The 20,873-nt window shown below is 55.4% G+C and overlaps 1 protein-coding gene across 2 annotated transcripts; it reads right to left on the bottom strand.

Annotated features, from left to right (window-relative positions):
- Window positions 1-383: 383 nt before the first annotated feature.
- Window positions 384-15,440, bottom strand: SLC16A5 (solute carrier family 16 member 5). 2 transcript variants are annotated; one of them, XM_044921683.1, is made up of 6 exons: window positions 15,367-15,440; window positions 14,126-14,310; window positions 10,644-10,879; window positions 7,626-7,769; window positions 2,974-3,783; window positions 384-1,973 (listed from the first exon to the last, which is right to left on the bottom strand). In XM_044921683.1, exons 3-6 carry the CDS (start codon window positions 10,840-10,842, stop codon window positions 1,723-1,725), a joined length of 1,404 nt encoding a protein of 467 aa, XP_044777618.1. In that variant the 5' UTR covers window positions 10,843-10,879; window positions 14,126-14,310; window positions 15,367-15,440; the 3' UTR covers window positions 384-1,722. The 2 variants fall into 2 exon arrangements, with proteins under 2 accessions (XP_044777618.1, XP_044777619.1); XM_044921684.1 differs by lacking the exons at window positions 14,126-14,310; window positions 15,367-15,440 and having other exon boundaries at window positions 10,644-11,366.
- Window positions 15,441-20,873: the final 5,433 nt, after the last annotated feature.

Raw genomic sequence — 20,873 nt, 5'->3', positions numbered from 1 at the left:
GATAGGACTGGGTAAAATGTGTCCAAGCGTTACCCCTTCAGTGCACAGGATGTGGATGGTGGCTAAGCATGGGACTGGGTGAGGAGCAAGAAGGCAATGGGGGTCTTCAGGATCAGACTTTTCAAACAAGAAGAGACTCTGACTTATTCAGGCCAGCATCCTCCTTTTTTAAGGTCCAGAGATGGTGAACAATTGCCCAAAGTCATACATCAAACTGTGGCAGAGCCAAACATGAACTCAGATCTATCCCAGCTCAGAGCCCTTTGCTTCACCTCTGCACTACTTTATTTGACCATAAGGGGGCACTCATGGCAGGATCCTGGAGAAGACAGTACTTCCCCAAGGATGCTTACTCACACCAGCTGGGCCCGAGAAGGCCAGAGTCAGGTCATGAAAATAAAATTTATTTTCCTGATAAGGCTTTCTTGTCGGAGCCTGGTTGAGCCTGAATCAACAAACAAGGCCTTGGGTCACAGCAGCCCCTGCTGAGCAGGGAGAACTGAAGGGGGAGGGGAGGGACTTACTCAAGTCCTGTTTTCCAGCTTCATTAGTTCACAGGGTTTATAACCTGCTACACACAGGAAGGTTTTTTGTGTGTAATTCAAACAAACTCTGTTCTTCCACTGCCTCAGGTGGTACCCTGCTGGGACAAGCTTGGAGTGATGACCTCAGGGACCAGTACCAGCAAAAAGAGGATGTGTGTGGGGAGCACTGATCTCCATGCCACAGCAACAGGCCCCCTGGGAGTGGAGGTGGGCTGGCAGCTGGCCCAGGCGGCTACTTACCCCAGGGTGGACACCTCTGACACAGTAGGGAGAGGGAGTGAAAGGCTTCTGCTGCAAAAGCAGCTCCATTTTCCCAGAGGTCTCACGCCCTGCCTAGCAATCCTTCTGCTCTGCTGCTCACTCAAATGTCAGGCTTCCCCCCACCCCAGCACTCAGCTTCATGACCAAGATACAAGGTGGGGGCACTGGAGGGAGGGACACTGTAGAGCAGGCCCTGCTGAGTGCAGGGGACCCCTCAGACTTCATTGATTCTAGGACCCAAGCCAAGGGCTCCCCTCCAGTTCTTTGCTCAGACACCAGGATGGGTCCTCTACCCAACCGTTAATCTGTCCGGGTCCTGGGTCCACGCCAACCCCTCAGCCTGGCCCTCCCCCACTGCCGGTCACAGCTCATTCTTTCAGGAGGTTCTTCTTCTCAAGCTTCCAGTCAGCGTGAGGCCCGGCAACCTGTGCTGGGGGCCGCCCTGAGGGCAAGGGCTGGGGCCCTTGGGAAGAAAGGGGGTGGAGGGCCTTCCAGGAGGGGTGAACTCTTTGGAACTGTCTGGAGGCCGGAGAAGGACAAAGAGTCACATCAGAGACATCCACGCTAGACTGGAGGGTCCAGTGTGTTGAGTGGCAGCAGAAGTACTGGGCAGCCAGCTGAGCCAAGCCGGCTGTGACAGACCCAAGCAGGGCTTAGACTCACTTTCCTGGGCTCCAGGTGTGCTGGTACTCCAAAGAAAAGGTCAGGAGGACCCGCTCCTGGATTCTGCTGGTTGGAAGGAGCCCTGAGTCTTTGGAGGCCAGCCTCCAAGGTCCCAGCTCCTGGCTGACTCCCGGTGTGCAGAGCCTGGATGGCTTTTTGCTTCGGGCTTCCTGGGCAGCCCCTCACCCCAGCCCCTAGCAGCTGGACATCACATTCCTGGGCTGCGGAGGTGGTCACTCACTGACCTCAGGGCTCAGACGCTGGTCACATACATGACCTCGGTGTACAGCTGCTTCTTGGAATCACATGAGTCCTCCGCCATGAGGCCCTGCTCTGAGGCAGCCTCCGTGATGGCTCCTTCTGCCTTAGCCTGCTTGTCTGGCCTCTCTTTCTTCTGAAGGGCACAGAAGCTGCCACCCATAAAGAGGGCAGCTGATATGAGGAAGAAGCTTGACATGTAGAAAACGTAGCTAAAGTTGTTGTCGGTGGTGTCCAGGAGGAGCCCTGGGGGACAGAGAGCAAGTTAGGCCACTGTCTGGGGCTACCAAGCCTCCCTCCCAGTAACCTGTGTGCTCTCTGAGAGCAGGGATTTTATTTCGGGCTCTGCTGTATCCCCAGTAGGAGCCACTGTGGCTGGCCCCTAGGAGACACTCAGCAGAGATCTGTTGAATCAAAGGAGAAGAGGAAACACTAAGCCTGCTCTCCAGGGGGCAGGAAGAGCCCTTGGGCCAGAAGGGCTCCTCAGGGCATGTCTCCCTTACCCTTGATGGCAGGAAGCCCAGCACACAAGGGCCAGGAGTCTGGGATATCTGCTCAGCTACACCTGGGCCCTCCCATACGTCTCTGCTCCCACATCTGTTTGTTTCCCTCCTGGCACAAGTCACCACGCTGAGCACAAACGTGTCTCTGCTTTAATTCCTGACTCTCCCACCAGAAGAAGGTCAGCCCTGAGAGGTGGGGACTGGGCCTCTGTGTTCAGCCATGCCCACCAGGGACAGGCACAGGAGAACCAGTGGTTAAGGCAGGTGTTCTTGTCTGCATTTTGCAGATGACACTGTGGCTCAGAGAAGGAAAGTGACTTGCCTGGGTCCCACAGGCAGGAAGTGGGACAGCCAGGATGTTCATCACGGCAAACGTGCGCAGTTTTCTGCTCTGTGCCGGGCTCTCTGCTGAGCTCTTTGCTATATAACTGTGATCCTCTCAACAAGCCTACAGGGTAGATTCTATTATCCACTTTGCTGATAAGAAAACAGAGGTACAGAGAGGAAGACGAAGGACTCAGGCAAGTCTGGTATAAAAATCCTTATTTTTAACTGTTCATACCCTGGGCGCCAGCTGGGGAACAGCCTGCATCTTGGAAAATCACAGATTCCAAGTCCCTACCCCTGGAGATGCTGATGGCACCCAAATCTGTTCAGACCGTTCCCCTTTGCCCTGTCTCCATATCCTGCCCACCCAGGCCACACCCGTGTACACCTGGCCGCCCTCCCTCCTGGGGCCTCACCAGCCAGTGGCGGGGAGATGAGAATGGAGATGCTCTCCAGGACGGTGAAGAGGCCCAGGGCGCTGGAGAACCGATCCATGGGGACAATATCCATGAGGACCTGGAAGAGGAGGGCCCCAATGCCACTCATGGACACGCTGTACACCAAGCAGTAGCCCACCAACACCCGGAAGTCGGCCGACGCGGCGCACACCAGGTTGGTGAGGCCATTGAGCAGGGCTGCCAGGCTGAACAGGTACTTCCGGTGGCCAGCAAAGTCCCGCCGGCCTGCCACCAGCCCAGCCATGGGCCGCAGGAAGATGTTGCTAAAGCCAATGATGGAGATGAGCAGGGCTGCCCTGTGTTCATCCACCCCATGCCACATGGCATATGGCACCAGGAAGACGTGCGGCAGCGGAAAACCCAGGATCATCCACATAACACCCAGCGTGTACACTCGGTAGCCCGCATTGTGCCGCAGGATATCAAAGGCCAGGTGGCGCTGGATGGCCCGACCACACGCTGCCAGGCAGCCGGTAGCAGGTGTCTTGGAAGGTGGAGGGGGGCCTTCTGTGGTCTCAGGGGCTGTGCTGGTGGCCACGGGCCTCAGAACGGCTCCACAGACACAGCAGTGGAGAAAAACGCCGCCGAAGACAAGGAAGGTGCCCCTCCAGCCCAGATCCTCCAGGAGGTAGCGGGAGAGCAGTGGCCAGAGCGTGATGCCCAGGGAGACGCCCACCGAAGCCAGTGCGTTGGCCAGCGCCCGATGACGGGAGAAGTAGAAGCCCAGCACGGTGATGCTCGACTGGAAGCTGAAGCACATGCCCAGGCCTGTGGTGGGAGGGAGGAGACCGGCTCAAGGGCGTTCTGGGGCCTCCCACCCGTACCCAGAGAGGGGTCATGGGGTCATGCTCCATGTCTGCCCTCCTTCTGTTCGAGCCCAGACCCACTTCCAGGTCCCCAGGGACTGAAGAAGGGAATAGCCTGCCTTGCCACCCCCTTAGAAACATCCACTCTGCCCTCCCAAGGCTGCCAGGGGCACACCTGTCCCCTTTGCACAGCACCAGGGTGATCTTTAAAAAACCTAAACTGGGGGGCGCCTGGCTGGCTCAGTCGGTGAATATCTGCCTTCAGCTCAGGTCAGGATCTCAGGGTCCTGGGATCGAGCCCCGCGTTGGGCTCCCTGCTCAGTGGGGAGTCTGCTTCTCCCTCTCCTTGTCCCTCTGCCCCTCCCCTAGGGCTTGTGCTCACTCTCTCTCAAATAAATAAATAAAATCTTAAAAAAATAAATAAACAAAATAAAAACCTAAATTGGGGTAAGTTTCTTCCCTAACACTTTTCAAGGACTTCCCATTATGCCTGGAAAAAAATGCCACCGTATTTACTATGCCCTGGAAGGCTCTGTACGGTCTGGCCCTTGGTCATCTCTTGGGTGCCATCTCAGGCCATTCTCTGTCACTCACCATGATTGAGCCACATCAGCTTCTTTCTCTTCCTCTGGACACCAAGCTGCCCCCCACAGCTGAACATTTTGGGAGAGAAAGCTCACGGCCACACCATGACCACAAACCTCAGGCGGACTCTCGGGCCCCCTACGATGCCACTGTCCGTTTTCCCTCCCACCCTCCTAGATGACCACCAGTTCTTCTCTATGCACCCTCCCCTCCCCCCGCCTCACCCCCAGCTGACCACCTGCCTTCCATCTGTAAAACTGGACTGTGTCCCTACTGCCAGCCAAAGCCAACCCTCCACTTACGCCCTTCCTCTTGTCTACTCAAAGGCGTATCCCTTCAGCAATTTCCCTCTCCTGCACCACCCACTTTCTCCTCTTTGCCAGATCATTCTCGACTTCGTTGTTATTTCTCCCATTAAAAACAAAACAAAGGGCGCCTGGATGGCTCAGTCAGTGAAGCATCTGGCTTTGGCTCAGGTCATGATTTCGGGGTCCTGGGATCGAGCCCGGAGGTTGGGCTCCCTGCTCAGCGGGGAGTCTGCTTGTCTCTTTCCATTTCCCTCTGCCTCTCCCCCTGCCCCCCACCTGTGCTCTCTCTCTGTCTCAAATAAATGAAATCTTTTTTAAAAAGCAAACAAAAGCAAACAAAAAAACAAAACAGAGATCTGGCCATGGCTTGCTCCCGCTCCCTTCTCGGTACCTGCTCCCGGTGGCCCTGAGGGTCTGTGGGTCAGGGGTGACCCCAAAAAGTAGGAGACGGAGGGGGAGCAGGCGTGCAGGTGGAAGTGTCTCTGGGGCTCATTCTTTTTTTTTTTTTTTTTTAAGATTTTATTTATTTGACAGAGAGAGAGAGAAAGAAGAGCAGGGGGAGAGGGAGAAACAGGCTCTCCGCAGAGCAGAGAGCCCGATGCGGGACTCGATCCCAGGACCCCGAGATCATGACCTGAGCTGAAAGCGGACGCCCAACTGACTGAGCCACCCAGGCGCCCCCCGGGGGTCATTCTTGCTGCTGTGTTCTCGGGAGGAGCAGGAGACCACAAGGAGGGGCCCAGGAGCAATGGCGTCCAAAGAGGAACAGGCGGTACAAAACGTCAACCAGGAAAATTCAGGAAAGGATGAAAAGGAGCGAGGTGCTAATAAAGAAGCCTTGGTCCTCCCTTTGGAAGCTGGTGAATGTCGTGTGCCTCCGTACGCGGTTCCATCCTGCAGTACAGGTGGGACCTGCGTCAGAGGCTTGGAGAGCCACAGAGCCACAGGCAAGGGTGAGAGGAGGCGAGGCAGCAGAGGGAAAAGCAATCTGGTCGTGGTCTGCGGGCAGTTAACACTGACCCTCTTCACCACGACTGGATGAGGAGTTTGGCCTGATGCCTTGAGTCCTGATGTTCTCCCTCAAGTTCATAGGAAGACAGACCTGCTTTCTAAAATTACATGTTCACGATGGACCTTTCCCATCAACCCTTTGGTCTTACATGTTTCTTGTGGGTCTCCTGTTACCAGCTCCTTCCTGAATGTGGGTGGGGGTTTTTGTGTGTTTGTTTTTATTTTAAGTAGGCTCTTTGCCTAATGTGGGGCTTGAACTCATGACCCTGAGATCAAGAGTCACATGCTCTACCGACTGAGCCAGCCAGGTGTCCTTGAATGTTGTATTTTGACTCAGTCTGTAAGATTCTATCAGCCGGGGAGTTTTACCCTATTGCATGGAACAATGCTCATTATGTTTTGTGAAGCTAATAAAGCAGTTTAAAACAAACAAACAAACAAAAAACCCAAAACAAAACAAAACAACCCCCTCTTGACTCCACAGCCTCTTCTGGGTACTGGCCCATTTCTCTGTCCCCTTCACCGAAATTTCCTGGAAATACTATTTATCTCCGCTGTCTCCAACTCCTTTGCTCTTTGCTCTTGAACCTGTTGCAATCAGACTTTCGCCCTCACCTTTGGTCCAGACTTGCTCTTATCAAGGTCAGAAACCTCCACATTGCCAAATCCAAAGATCAAGGCTGGTCTCCTTCCATATGATCCTCCAGCAACCTGACACAGCCCTCACTGTCTCCTCACTTTCTCCAGAAACATCACTCTCCTGCATCTCCTCCTGCCTGTGTCGCTTCTTCCCACCCAGACTGCTGGATACCGCAGGGCCCAGTCCTCAGGCCTCCTTAGCCACCCACCCGTGTTCCCTCGGTGACAGCAGGATGATACCTCCTGTCAACATTAGAATGCCAGCCCTGTCATGATCCCCAACTGCTCGCTGCAGCCCAGGGCTTGTCCCTTAACGGCAGACTGGATGTTTCCACACCTGAGCTTCCCAACCGCCCACCAACCTGCTCCTCCCCTAGGTTCCCCATGGTAGTTAAAGGCTACTGCATCCTTCCAGTGGTTTGGGGCAAAAACCTTGGCGTCACCCTTCTTGGCTCCTGGAACCTTGGGTCATCCTCGACTCTTCTTCTCTGGACCTCCCTCGCAGTCCTGAACCTGACTGCTCCTCACCACCTCCATCATACCACCATGGTCAAATGTACTGCCACCTCCTGTCTGGGTTATGACCATGCTCTTACCTGTTCTCCTGCTCTAACTTGCCCCCCCCCCCCCCCGCCCCGGTGCACCTATGTTCAACACAGCAGAGTGGTGCTTTACAAACGGCAGTTAGATGACGTCACTCACCCCACTGCCCGAATCTCTCAGATGGTTTCCCATCTCACTACTCAGCCTTTCAGGCACTACTCCCCATCCAGCCTCCACCCTACCTTTGCTCGTGTCCTTCACTGCCCCTTGGGCCCTTCCGGGCCTTAGCACTTGCTGTCCCTGCTGCCTGGAATGCTCTTTCCCTGAGAGCCTGGCAGCAGACTCCCTCACCTCCATTAGCTTTCTGCCCAAATGTCACCTTCTCTGCAAGGCCTTCCCTGACCCTTACTGCCCCGTTGAAAGTAGCAACCTCCCCCACCCTTGCTTTATCTTCTGCATGGGGTGCTCTAGAGATTTTACCTCTTTGCTTGTTTAATCTCTGCCCACCCCCACCCCCAGCCAGGACACCATCGCATCAGCTGTCCTGTCTTCTAGTGTGCTTGTCACCAACAGAACCAATCTTTCTCATTTATGTATTCATTGTCCTTCTCCCTCATGTGACTACAAGCAGCCCCGGAAGATTAGGCACGCTGCCTGCCCTTATGGCTGACACTTTTTGGTAGGCACCCAGAAGTTCTCGAAATGGGCATACGGTCACCTGTGATGAATCCTGCTGTGAGGTAGAGCTGGCTAAGGGTGCGGCAGAAGGAGCTGGTCACCATGCCCAGGCTGGCCAGTGCGCCCCCCAGCATCACCGTCACTCGGCAGCCAAAGCGTCCCACCAGGATGCTGCACAGGGGTCCTGTGGGGAGGATGCAGGGAGGGGCAGGGGTGAGGAGGCAGCCAGCAGGTGGTGGTTGAATGGGGAGGATGGGAGGGAGGGAGAGTGGGCTTGGGAGGGGGTTCCAGCAAGAATTAGCCACGTGGCTTGAAGGGCACAGCCCTGGGGCCTTGTAGGCCTAGATTTTGATTGCCACCCGGCCACAGGCTGGCAAACTCAGTCCATCTCTGCGCCTCCCCTACAGGAGGTCACACTGGATGACATCTGACCGGCTGCAAGGGGAGGTCCTGCAAGTGTGCAGTTTGACCCCCAACAAGGATCCACAGAGCAACAGACTGAGGCCCTTCACTATGCCAACCTGAGGCTGATTCCATCTAGGTAAAATAGGGTTGGCTCATGACCTGGGTGGGATGCCCCTTGCTGGGGGGTCTGTCTCGGCGGGTGAGGGTCCCAGGGCATCAAAACCAGTGAGCACCTACAGCCCCTGCCTGCTTCCCATTCTCAAGAAGACTGGCCACAGCCTTCCACTAGCCTCCAACCTGTCTAAGGCAGGCAGCCTGGGGCCCTGGGCCACCCCACACCCCCTTGCACTGGCCTCTGGAGTGCTCTGGAGAAAGTTGGGTGTGGTGCTTTCTCCCCTCTCCCATCACTTCCAGCCAACACAAAGTCTTGCACCCAGACGTTTGCCTTCTGGTGGAGAAGGGCCTGTTCTCCTCCACCCCACCCCCACCTTAAGCTGCTTTCTCACCAGCCCAGACCCAGAGCAGAAACAAACCAGTCCTGGCTGGCTGCTTCTCCATGCCTTGCAGGGCCCCATTCACTCGGTGCCCCGCCCCCAAGTACACATAATGGAATTTCTACAGTTACCCTCCCAGAGCACAGCCAAAGGAACAGGGAAAGAGAGAGAGAGAGTGTGTGTGTGTGTACGCAGTGTCTATGTATGTTTGGGGAGGAGAAAGCATGTGTGGGTGTGAGCCAGTATGAGTATGGGAGGGACAGAGGAAGTAGGCAGCCCACACTCAGAGATAATCAAGCAGAGGCGGCTAGAGAGGAAGAGGCAAGACTCTGCAGGGAACATGACCACTGCCCCACACATCTTCCATCTTCCCCACCCCAAACTTTGGCCTGACTTCCGAGAGGTGACCTTGGGGAAAGCCCCAAGTCATGGCCCTGGGGGTGGGGGCTGAGACCTGCAGCTGCTTACCTTAGCTAGCCGAGGGCACTGGGAGGCAGGGTGTTTTCTTGGCCCATCACTGCTTCTGCCCTGAACTCACTCTGCCACCCCGAACATGCCTTGTACTTTGCGCTTGCTTGCTTTCTTCATCTCTAAGATGCGTGGGGGCCGGGGGTGCTTGGGATCGAGGATCATTTCAAGTTTAAAATTTCTCTGGGGACGCCTGGGTGGCTCAGTCAGTTAAGCATCTGCCTTTGGCCCAGGTCATGATCCCAGCATCCTGGGATCGAGTCCCACATCGGGCTCCCTGCTCAGTGGGGAGGCTGCTTCTCCCTCTGCCTGCCACTCCCCCTGCTTGTGCTCTCTCTCTCTCTCTCTGACAAATAAATAAATAAAATCTTAAAAATAAAATAAAATAAAATTCCTCTGATACTCTGAATGAGCATGGGCTAAAGGTGTGTGTGTACGTGAGACAGACAAGAATCCTAGGCCGACTGAGGTGTTGGCATGCCCGCTAGGGGGTGGCGAGTCTAAAGCTGGTTGGGGAGTGGAGGTCCCCATGGATGCCTGTTTCCCAGGCCCTGGCGCGGACCCCTTTCTGGCTGCGTGGAAGGAACCGCCTGAGATTCCCACTTCTGCCCCAACCTTGCAGGTGAAAAGGTCACGCAGTCTGGCCTGGTCCAGGCCTCTCCCAGGGCCCTGAGTCCAGGCCCCGGGGTGGCAGGTTCAGGGGTAATCTCATGAGGCCATCTCTCCCCGTCTGACTTCTCTCCCAGTTGGAGGGAAGGACCTGGAATAACAAGCAGGCTGCTTGTGCTGGGTGGGGAGTGGCAGGAGGTACGTAGGGAGATGGAGTCCGCGGAGACAGCAAACACACGCATGAGGAGAGCCCGGTGGGCCGTGAGATCTGGCTCCCGTTGACCGGAGCCTCCTCGGCCCACCCCCCCCTCGCAGGTCACTCTCTATGGAATCTCCCTCAAGAGCTCTCAGGAGCCTGGGGCAGGCCCCTGAGCCCAAGTCTATTGCAGGGAGTCTCCCAGGCAGCCCTGGCCATCCCCCTTCACTGGGGTCAGGGTGAGAGGGTCACATTCTTGGCAGAGCCAAGTAGGAAATGGGGGGGCTGCCTTCACTCGAACCTCCCCAGCCCTTGCAACATCCCTTCTGCTTCCTGCCCTGCCCCCATCTTGCCCCTCGTGTCTTCCTCAAGCCCCCTTTCCCATGCTGAAGCCCCTGACGAGGTTCTCCAAATACTACTCGCTGGTGACTCATGGGATCCTCCCTATGATCCCACATAGGAAGTGGGTAGGGTGTTGGGTGTTACCTCCATATTGCAGAAGAAGAAACTGAGGTTCAGAGAGATCACACAAGCAGCTCTTCCTCAAGTCTGTGCTGAGTGCCTGGCACTCCCACAGTCTGCATCGATCCTCCCGCGGCGACCAGCTACTGAGAGGACTGGCTCTGCACCTTAGGTACCTCTGTACCCTCTCCCGATCCCCAGCCCAGCCTAGACCTGCCCAGCCCAGTGCAGCACAGCCCAGCCCTGCAGGATTCCTGCCAGGGGCTGGCCCTGCTGAAATCAGGTGATATCTTAGGAATTCACCCCATGAGACAAAGCCTGTGGCCTCAGAGAGAGAGCTCCGGGAGGCCAGGGAGATGGTGGCTTCCTCCCTCACCCCATGCTCTTTCTCAACCCTCCCTCGGCCCCTCCCCAGGCTGCTCACCCCCAGCGTGGAGCATGGCTGTCAGGATGGAGGGGAACCATGAGGTCTCACTATTGCTGGCTTGGAACTCATGCTGTAGTTCAGTGAAGAAGATGCCAGTGCACGTGGGGAAGCCCAGAGTGAGGCCCTGGGTCACCAGGGAGGCCAGCAGCACCACCCAGGCCCAGCAGCCCTCTGCACGCTCCAGGACCCGGGGCATCCTTTGCCACGAATGCTGCTACCACTGCCTGGGCCACCTGCGGAGGGGACAGAACGGAGCTGCCATCCCCAGTTCACCAGCCACTTTCCCTGGGTGGCTGAAACCATCCCGCCCTCTTGCCCCAGCACCAGGCAGCACAGAGTGTACCGCCCCCTGGGAGGTGGCCAGAGGCAAAGGCGGTGGCCTTGGCATTTCCTTTCACCCACTTCCCAGAGCCAGCCTGGCAGGAGGGGCAGGCAGGTGAGCCTTCAGTGGGGCAAGGCAGGTGGGTGGAATTCTTTCTACACTTACATTTGGTAGTCAGTCAGCAGGTGGCACTTCCTGGCCCAGCCTCGGGGCCCCCTCCCGCACACAGCAAGCACTCAATAGCTGCTTGTAGAACGGAACAGATCTCTAGAGCCAGCGTGGTCCCAATGCCCCCACAGGCACGCACAGATGCATTTTCCAACATTCATAGGCAGGCTTCCTGCACACAAACAGACTTTCACCACACAACCTTAACAGCAGCGTCCACCGTCAGTGCTGTCGAGACGGCCTAGGTGAGTAAGTCGGTGCTGGGTGTTGTCAGGGAGTGTACACAGAACAGGGGCGCCCGGGTGGCTCAGTCGTTAGGCGTCTGCCTTCGGCTCAGGTCATGATCCCAGGGTCCTGGGATCGAGCCCCGCATTGGGCTCCTTGCTCGCGGGAAACCTGCTTCTTCCTCTCCCACTCCCCCCGCTTGTGTTCCCTCTCTCGCTGTCTCTCTGTCAAATAAATAAATAAAATCTTAAAAAAAAAAAAAAAAAGGAGTGTACACAGAAGAGCTGTCCAAGGGCACCAAACAAGCAGCTTTCAGGAAAAGGCACGGGTCTCATCCAAAGGCCCTGGGCCTGTGTCTCCTCTGTCATCCACCTCCTCTGGGTGGCATCAGATGCCCTGCTACCTCTGAGTCAAGTGACAGTGTGCTCCTTTGAAAGGAAACCAGCAGGGTCCCAGGACTTGGAAGTGACAGGGGTAGGGCAAGAGGGAGCTCATGGCGGAGGCCAGTTCTACAGTGATGCTCAATAATGATCCACCACCTGTCAGGACTTCTCTGAGCAACAGCCCCCAACACACACACACACACACACACACACACACACACACACACAGAGTCACACATGGGCATATACCAAGATACACGCTCACAAAGACACACACACAAACACATACTGCATAGACAGAGACACACAGAACCACACAGGTACACAGACCTATATGCAGACACACACTTACACAGACACACACACACAGAAAAGTCTAGAGACACACAAACATACAAAGTCACACATGCAGACGTGCCCAGACATATACAAAGAGACACACACGTACACTGATACACATCTACGTGGACACATGCAGACAAGCCCAGAGACAGACAAACGGACACAGACACATGCTACACAGACATACAGACCCACACACGGTCACACACAATGCAGACACACACATGCACAAAGGGTCACACACCATGCAGATGCACGTGCGCGCCCCCCATCTTTGGCTCAGTCCTATATCTCAGTTTTCCACCCCATCCAGGTTGCTCCCTCATCAAAGAAGCTGCCATAACCAGGCCACAAAGCCCCAAGGCCCCTCCCCAAATGCGGAGCCCTTACCCAGTCCCCTCTGTCCGGCTCTCCACCTGCTCCGTGGTCCCCTGTGGCCCTCAGACCGTACTCAGGGCTCAGGGCTCCGGCAGCCTTTGCCTCAGTGGAGGCAATGGATCCCTTGAGCTACAGTTCCCACAGCCTCCCTCCTTTTAGCCCCAGGTTCTGGGAAGATCCATGGAAACTCAGGAAACTATCAGAAACATGCAACCCTATCTTCCTGTCACGCCCTGCACCCCACACCTTCCCCGCCAGGCCCAGGAGCTTTAAAACAGCACCTAAATGGGATCCACCCTAAACTGCCTCCTTCTGACGCTCCAATCTCTTCTCTGGGCACCAAGCCTCCTCCCTCCCCGGAGAACCCCCAGGAGCCCTACCAAGGTGAGTGGCCCATTCAGCCCAGCCGCAGAGTGCGTGTGTGTATATGTGTGTGTGTGTGTACGCGTGTGTGTGTGGGGGGGGGGTTGCTGCAAGCACATCCTGCCATCCTGGCTCCTGCTTGTGGTACTGGCCCCAGAGATCCCTCTTGGCCCAGTTCCAGGCTCAGGCAAACCTCAGATACAGTTCCCTTCCAGGATTTCTGTTCCTGCAGCAAATGGAAAGGCCACGGTGCAACCTGATCCTGTGTTGGCCTGAATGTCCCCTCCACACCTCAATGTCTCCAGCGCTGGACCCTTAGTCTGCCCTGAACTGCCGCTTTCCCCTCTTCCTCCCAGAAGGTCCACCAGCCTTCCTCCACCGCCTTCACTCCCTCCTGCCCTACCCCTGTCACTTCCAAGTCCTGGGACCCTGCTGGTTTCCTTTCAAAGGAGCACACTGTCACTTGACTCAGAGGTAGCAGGGCATCTGATGCCACCCAGAGGAGGTGGATGACAGAGGAGACACAGGCCCAGCTCTGGTCCTTTCTCATTCATGCTTGTTCTGCCCCTTTATAGAGAGGCCTCTTCCCCCAACCTCCCCCACCCCACGCCGGAGTGGCCTCTTTAGTGCCTGTATTAGCAGCCGCTTCTCCAGGTAGCCCTCTGGGGACTTTGTCCAGGATTCTGACCTTCACTCTGCACCCACCCTCTGTCTAAATCTTTCAGTGGAGCTGACTTTTCCAAGCCTCTCCTTCCTCCAGGCCTCTGGGGACAGTCAGAGCCCAGGAAATCCTAAGCACCTCTGCTCTCTTTGCATGCTGGGAGCCCTGCCTCCCGGGTCTGAGGACCCCTGGCCTCCCTCTGGGAGTTCCCCCTGCAGACTCTGCCTTCCACAAGGGGGCATCCCCTCCCAGACCCCCAGTGACTCCTAGGTCATAAACAGCTTTTTTGTCTGGTTGGTCCTCTAGCCCCCTCCCCTAGCAAGCTGGTCCCTCTTCAAAAACTAGGCTGCCGAGGTTCCAAAATCCTAGCCAGAGAGAATCCTGTTGGTCCTTCAAGATTCAGCCCTGACAGCACTCCTGGGAAGCTCCCGTGACCTCCACCACAGGCTGGACTAGGCCCCCTTCCTCTATTTCTCTCTTTCATTGTACTTTTCACACCACATTGGAGTGGATCATTCTCTTGTTTATCATTGTTGCCCCTCCTCCCCCCCCACCCCCTACACTATGAGCAGGGACCTCTTCACACACCCCTACCAGGCCTTGGGTGAGCACAAAAGATAACATTAATGTGACCCACCTGTGTTCCCCAGGGGGCAGGCAAGACCAGGACCAAGGGTGACCTGGCTTCCTGGCAGGCAGGTCCATTCCAGAAGACTCAAGCAGAGCGGAGAAGAGATGGGGCTGGGGGCTCTGGCTCCAACTTTGCCCCAGAAGGGAAGTGGTCTTTCCTTTGTACGGGGCACCATGAATCATGATCACTGCCTGGTACGTGGTTGTGGCAAGGAAGGAAATGCAGCTGAAGACATTTCAATTTCACTTCCGGGGACTGGAAGCTCTCCATAGGAGCTGCCCACCTCAGCCCTCAGGGACCCCAGCCCAGAGTCAGAGTGACTACCTTCGTGCCCAAGTGGCAGGAAGCTGGGTTTGTGGACAGGGCACAAGATCAAATGGCATTTCTTGTCCTTCAAACATTGCATGCATCCCTTGGTTTGTTTTTAGGGCTTCCCATCTGAGGCCAGAGCCTTCACTAGGCCCTCAGAATCCCTTCTCTGCCCCTCTAAGCTTGCAGGCATGGCCATAGGAGGGAGCACTGGGTTTTGGTGTGCTAAGTGGAGTGGATGCAAAGGAGCCCTCACCAGCTCCAGAGCAAGCCCTGGAGACCCCCTTCCTTCCCAGACCCCATATCAGGCAGGGCTCAGGACACAGGGTGGCAGTGTAGGAGAGCTGCCAGAACCAGCTTGAGCTTGGGACTGACAAGCCCTCAAACCCCTACACTTGGCAGAGGCTGAGGAAGGAACTAGGTGTTCCAGAACTTCGTGAGCGGGGACAAGTCACCCTCTTCCTTTCTCTGTCTCCAAACTTGCCCCCACATTCCCGCAGGGGCCGGCTGACCTTAGCCTGGAAGGGGGATGGGATAGGCAACAGGAACGTCATGACCCTGCCATCCGGGGTCATTCCGCTTTCCCACCCTCCCCAGGACGGATCTTCCCTGGGTGGGGCTTCTGGGACGCCCAGGCGGCGCCCGCGTGGAGATTTCAGGCCAGGCCTGGCGTAGTGCCCGTGCCTCCCCCACACCCCAGGCCGTGGAGGGTGGGAGTGGCTCGGGAGAGCCCCCTCAGGCGTGGAGGTCCCCAGCCATCTCAGGCTGGGGCAGCTCAAGAATGAGACAAGACTTTCCTGGATCCTCAACCCGGAGCCCGTCACAGGCGGCGAGGGGCCCGGGAGGTCCACGGAGAGGCGCGTCCGCGACGGCGCAAACGCGGACGCCGGCGGCAGGGCATCTTACGGACAGTGGGGAGGCCCGGGGAGCCCGCTCACCGGCTCGCGCGGCCCGGCGGTGGCGCCGCTCCACTCCCGCCGAGCGCGGCGTCCTGCGGCCCGGCCAGCGAGCGATGGAGGAGGCGGGACGCCGCCGACCCGCGGAGAGCCGCGCCCTCGGGGGGCGGGCCGCAGGGCGCCCGGGGGGCGGGCCCACCTCTGCGTCGCCGGCCGGTGGGGAAGGAGGCCTGGCCTCCGGGTGGGGGGGCGTGGCGTGGCGGGGCCAGGGCTTGCACCCCTAATCTCAGCCTGGTCCGGGGCTCAGAGTGGCCTGGCCTGTCCTGCAGCCCGCCGGGCTCGAGACGCCGGCTCCGCGGAAACATTTGCATGTGATTAGCATGCAGATGTTTCCTGCTCCCTCCGAGGGCTGGGGCTCCCAGGAGTGGGAAAGAGAAAGCGTGTGATTAAGGGGCTCTACCTCCCAGCGGGAGTCCGGTGGGAGGCCAGAGCGGAGGACCCGTTCTTTGTAGGCTTTAGTCGCCCCCCCCCCCCCCAGTGGTCCTTCTACTGAAAGCCTGGAGCTTGAGGGCCGCACCCAGAGGAACTCAGGCATCTGCGGGCGAGCCAAGAGGGCTACCCCTCAGACCTGCAGGCCCTTTTCCAACTTCTTCCCACCCAGCCAGCCCTTGATATGTACTATTTAAAGCTTTTTCAGGGGGATCTGGGTGGTTCACTTGGTTAAGCGACTGCCTTCGGCTCAGGTCATGATCCTGGAGTCCCGGGATCCACATGGGGCTCTCTGCTTAGCAGGGAGTCTGCTTCTCCCTCTGACCCTCCCCCATCTTGTGCTCTCTCTCTCTCTCTCTCTCTCTCATTCTCTCTCTCAAATAAATAAATAAAATCTTAAAAAAAAATAAAGCTTTTTCAGTTACTACAAAGTTATGGTCATCAAGATAGTGTGCTACTGGGGTGCCTGGCTGGCTTGGTCAGAAGAGCATGCGACTTGATCTGGGGGTCCACAGTTCAGTTGGGTGTGGATATTACTAAAAATAAATAAACTTAAAAAAAAAAAAGGACAGTGTGGTACTCACATAAGGATAAACTTATAGATCAAATGGAATAGAGTTGAGAATAAACCCTTATATTTCTGATCAGTTGATTTTCTACAAGGGTCTTGAGACAACCCAGTGTGGAAAGAATGATCTTTTCAGCAAATGGTGCTGAGACAACTGAAAATCCACACGCAAAAGGATGAGCCTGGACTCTACCGCACAGGATTAAAAAAAAGGGTCATAACTGAAAGTATAAAACTTGTAGAAGAAAACACAGGAGTAAATGTTGATGACCTCGAACTAGGCAATGGATTCTGAGATATGACACCAAAAGCATCAGTGACAAAGGAAAAAGCCACATAAATTAAAATTAAAACTTTTATGTGCCAAAACACCATCAGGAAAGTGAAAAGATAGCCCTCAGAAAGGGAGAAAATTTGCAAATCATATATCTGATAAAGAACTTGTATTGAGAATATACAAAGAATTCTTATAATTCAACAACTAAAAGACAACCCTTTTAGAAAATGGGCAAAGGATCTGAGTAGACATTTCTCCAAAGAAGACATACAAATGGCCAATAAGCACATGAAAAGATGCTTGGGGCCCCTGGGTGGCTCGGTCAGTTAAGCGTCACACTCTTGATTTCACCTGGGGTCTTGATCTCACTCAGGGTTGTGAGTTCAAGCCTCACATTGTGTTTCATGCTGGGTGCGGAGCCTGCTTGAAAAAAAAAAAGAAAAAAAAAAAAAGATGCTCAACATCATTAGTCACCAAGGAAATCAGAACCACAATGAGATACGACTTCACACCCACTAGGATGGCTTAACTTCTGGGTGAATTATGTAGGAGATACTTGCATTAGTTATAAGTTACGTCTTAGACGTAAGTCATCTCCGTGATTATGTTTCATTTCTTGCCAGTGGTCTCCGTGCTGGGTTTGGCTCTTATGTGAAGGGACATTCGTTTTAGCCTGAGTTTCCTTGGATACAAACATTGAGAGGAGGGGGTGGGGTCCATTAAAGTGCATCCATGGTCCTCTAGGGATGGTCTCAGGCCTGTATGGGGGACAGAAGGGATCATACTCAGGGATCTGCACCATCTCAGCACCTCGCACTTCAGCCTGGCTCAGTCCTGTGAGTGGCAGTCCCTGCCCCTGGGTACTCAGAACAGACCGGATGCAGCCCTCCACCCCATCCCTGGGTACTCTGGCGGGATCCAGGGACTCGATACCCAGGGACTACCTGGAAGCTTCTACCTCTCTTTTTCCCAGGATCTCACCGTTCTCTCGGGAGCTCCACCTTTAACTATGACCTCTGCTTCATCAAGATAAAATTGATAGAGCTGTGGGGACACTCCCTCCACCTTCCCAGACTCTGAGTGCTTCTCGAGGGTGAGGTTCCCAGCAGGCTGGAGCATGGTCACTGTGGCCGCAGAGCTCCAAGCCGGGGTCTGGCAGACATTCCCTACCGCCTTCCCCAGCCTTCCTCTGTGCCTCTGTCCCCTAAGTGCTGGTCTAAGTTCACAGCCTAGCATCAGGACCCCTTTTGTGAGAGCCTAGGGACAGCTGTCAATACAGGTGAGTGACTAGGGACACAGAGTTGGAAGGGTCATCCTCCTACAGATAAGAGAACTGAGGCATCTGCTCAAAGAGAGGGAGGCACTTGCTCAAAATCACAAATTTTCAGGAATTAATAGTAAGTAATTAGTACTTAATAGCACAATCACCATACATCAGTACAGATTATCAACCACCACCACACTCCGTTGCTGAGATCTTTGCACGTGGGTTGTGGAACACTGTCTCGAGGAGCCTTGTCTTTATCTGATTGGCCCCTGGTTGGTCTTCAGGTGTCCACTTAGAAGCCCCTTCCTCCAAGAAGGCCTCTCAGACCTTATAGGTGGAGGCATTAATCCCGCTGAGTGCTGTGTGTCTCCCACTAAGCTCCTTGCTTTCTTGCTGGAGGATCCGTGCTTCCCCAGTACTTAGCACAGTGTGTAATGCAGGATTATAATAGCTAAGAGAAGGGGTCGACATGTATGGTATGGAGTGCTGTCCAGGAACTAGCTCATTGGCTGAAATGAAGGAATGAATTATTGCCCATCCAAGTAACTCCCCCATTCCTGGGTCTTAACACCCTAAGCCCACAGTTTGGGATTCTTTAAAAAATATTTTAGGGGCGCCTGGGTGGCTCAGTTGTTGAGCGTCTGCCTTCGGCTCAGGTCATGATCCCAAGGTCCTGGGATCGAGCCCCGAGTCGGGCTCTCCGCTGAGCGGAAAGCCTGCTTCTCCCTCTCCCATTCCCCCTGCTTGTGTTCCCTCTCTCGCTATCTCTCTCTCTGTCAAATAAATAAATAAAATCTTAAAAAAAAATTTTTTTTAAGTGCTTAAAAGTTCCAGGATGGGGTCCTGGTCTCTCTGTCCCTCTCCCCAGTTCTTGGCCTCTATGACCCTGTGATATCTCTGGCTTTGTCCCTGCTGGGACAACGGGGGTGACCTGTCTGGGCTGTCCTGAACGCTGCTGGTGGCTGGACCCCTCAGGGCCTTACCTTCTCCACCAGCACTGGGGCAGCTTCTCTATTCGTTCTCTTTCACTCCTCTGCCTGTTCGCCCTACTCTGCCCAGGGCGTGTGGCAGCTTGTCGGCTGGCCCCAGAGGTCTAGCTGGCTATTTGCCCAAAGACCCCGTGAATTCATATCTGATGGGCACGGTCTGTCCTGGAGCTGGTCATAAATGCTGGCGGTGATGTTGGGCACCCAGAGCTTCCACCGCCCCACCCCCGGCTCCAGCCCCCACCTTCGGGGGTAGGCAGAGATGTCCTGCTCTCTCCCACTTAGGAGCAGCATGTTGCCTTATGCTGGGGCCGGGCTGGGAAACAGGACAAGAGAAAACACAGGGTGACCTCATACCCCCTGATTTGGGATTATGCCTGTGCTGAGCTCTGCCCTGAGTTCAGGTGTGTGGGAAGGGGCGATGGTCATAAATCAGGCAGGCACTTCCGAAACTACGGCCTGGACACAGCACTCTCTCCAAATACCCACTTTGCTCTCTCTTAGCCTAGGAGGAGGCTGTTGGAGGGGGGCTCCCTTGGCTTTGGGGCCACTCCCTCATCTTGTGTCCCCTCTTCCTTCTCCTGATTCCTCCTTCTAGCCTCTTACCCAGATTCTCTCCTCCAGCCTAGCCCCCCTCTCTCCAGAGCTCCAGGCCCATCTCCTTGTGATTTTCTGTCACCCCAACTCAGCCTGTCCTCACACCATCATTGCCATTTTCCTTTTCAGACCGGGCCCCACCTCAAGTTCTCTGACTTGGTCCCAGGCCTCCCTCCGTGCCCTTCGCCTCCAGCGTCATATCCAGCTACTCGTTAATTCCACTGACTCCTCTTGCCCATCTTGCTCTATGTCTTATCTCTTCCTGATGCTGGGGCCACATCAGACCCACACAGCGCAGACACTGAGCCTTGATAGGATCTCTCTACTCAGCCCCTCCCTGCCTGGACTGACAGGTTCATCTTCCAAAAGCACCCACCTTTTCAGGCGCTGTACCTGAAAGCCTTCCCTGGCTTTGAGTTCCCGGACCACTCTGCCCACACCTGGGCAGGGCTCTGGACGCACACCCATTTCCCAATACTCCAAGCCCACACGCTGACAGCCCACGCATTGAACTCACCTCTTTATCTACCCTACCTCGTGTGCATTGCTGCCCTTCCTTACCGCCCCTGCTCATGTCCTCGCTTCACCTCCAGAACCTTCTCTCTCACTCCCATTCAGCCTCGATCAGGCAAACTGGATCATGCCACTCCCTGAAGGGCCTTCCTCCATGGTGCCCAGAGCACCGAAGAATCAAGTTCAGATTTCTGCCGGCCCCTCGTCCCCTGCTGGTCCCTTCCCCTCCTTAGCTCCGGTCCTGACGGCTATTTGGTCATGTCCCTGTTTTCACACAGGTGCTACCCCACTGCCCTGGAAAGCCCCCACTGTTTATAATGACAGAGACTAAGTGCCACCTCTTCTAGAGAGTCATCCCTGGTGGCCCCTCATGTCACAGCTTCCAGAGAGCCAGGACCACCTCAGGGATGATCAGCTTTGGTATCTCCAGTGTCCGGCAGAGCACCCAACACATAGCTTTCAACAGGTGCTGTGTTGGTTTCCTGGGGCTTCCATAACAAAGGACAACAAACTGGGGGGCTTAAGACAACAGAAATGTATTCTCTCACTGTTCTAAAGGCCGGAAGTCTGAGATCAAGGTATTGGCAGGGTTGGTTCTCTCTGGAGCTCTGAGGGAGAATCCATTCCACGCCTGTCTGCCCAGCTTCTGGGGGCTGCTGGTGATCCTTGGCTTGTGGCGGCATCATCCCAATCTCTGCCTCCATCTTCTCTATGTGTCTGGATATCTCTGTGTCTCTGTTTTCTTATAAAGACACTGGTCATTGGATTAGGGCCCACCCTACTCCAATATAACCTCATCTTAACTAATTACGTCTACAAAGACCCTATTTTCAAATCAAGGCACATTCTGAG

This window comes from Neomonachus schauinslandi, chromosome 15, assembly GCF_002201575.2.
Source record: "Neomonachus schauinslandi chromosome 15, ASM220157v2, whole genome shotgun sequence".
NCBI classification, from domain to species: Eukaryota; Metazoa; Chordata; class Mammalia; order Carnivora; family Phocidae; genus Neomonachus; species Neomonachus schauinslandi.
The sequence above is the reverse complement of the archived record's forward strand: the minus strand, read 5'-3'. Positions and strand labels throughout refer to the sequence as shown.

What these genes read in the sequence shown, in the direction of transcription:
- SLC16A5 (XM_044921683.1), bottom strand. Translation starts at nt 10,842, where the DNA reads ATGCCCCGGGTCCTGGAGCGTGCAGAGGGCTGCTGGGCCTGGGTGGTG. An exon ending in CACAGCAGGATTCATCACAG is followed by an intron (nt 3,784 to 7,625) that starts GTGACCGTATGC and finishes CTCCCACCACAG; the next exon opens with GCCTGGGCATGTGCTTCAGC. An exon ending in CATCTCCCCGCCACTGGCTG is followed by an intron (nt 1,974 to 2,973) that starts GTGAGGCCCCAG and finishes TCTGTCCCCCAG; the next exon opens with GGCTCCTCCTGGACACCACC.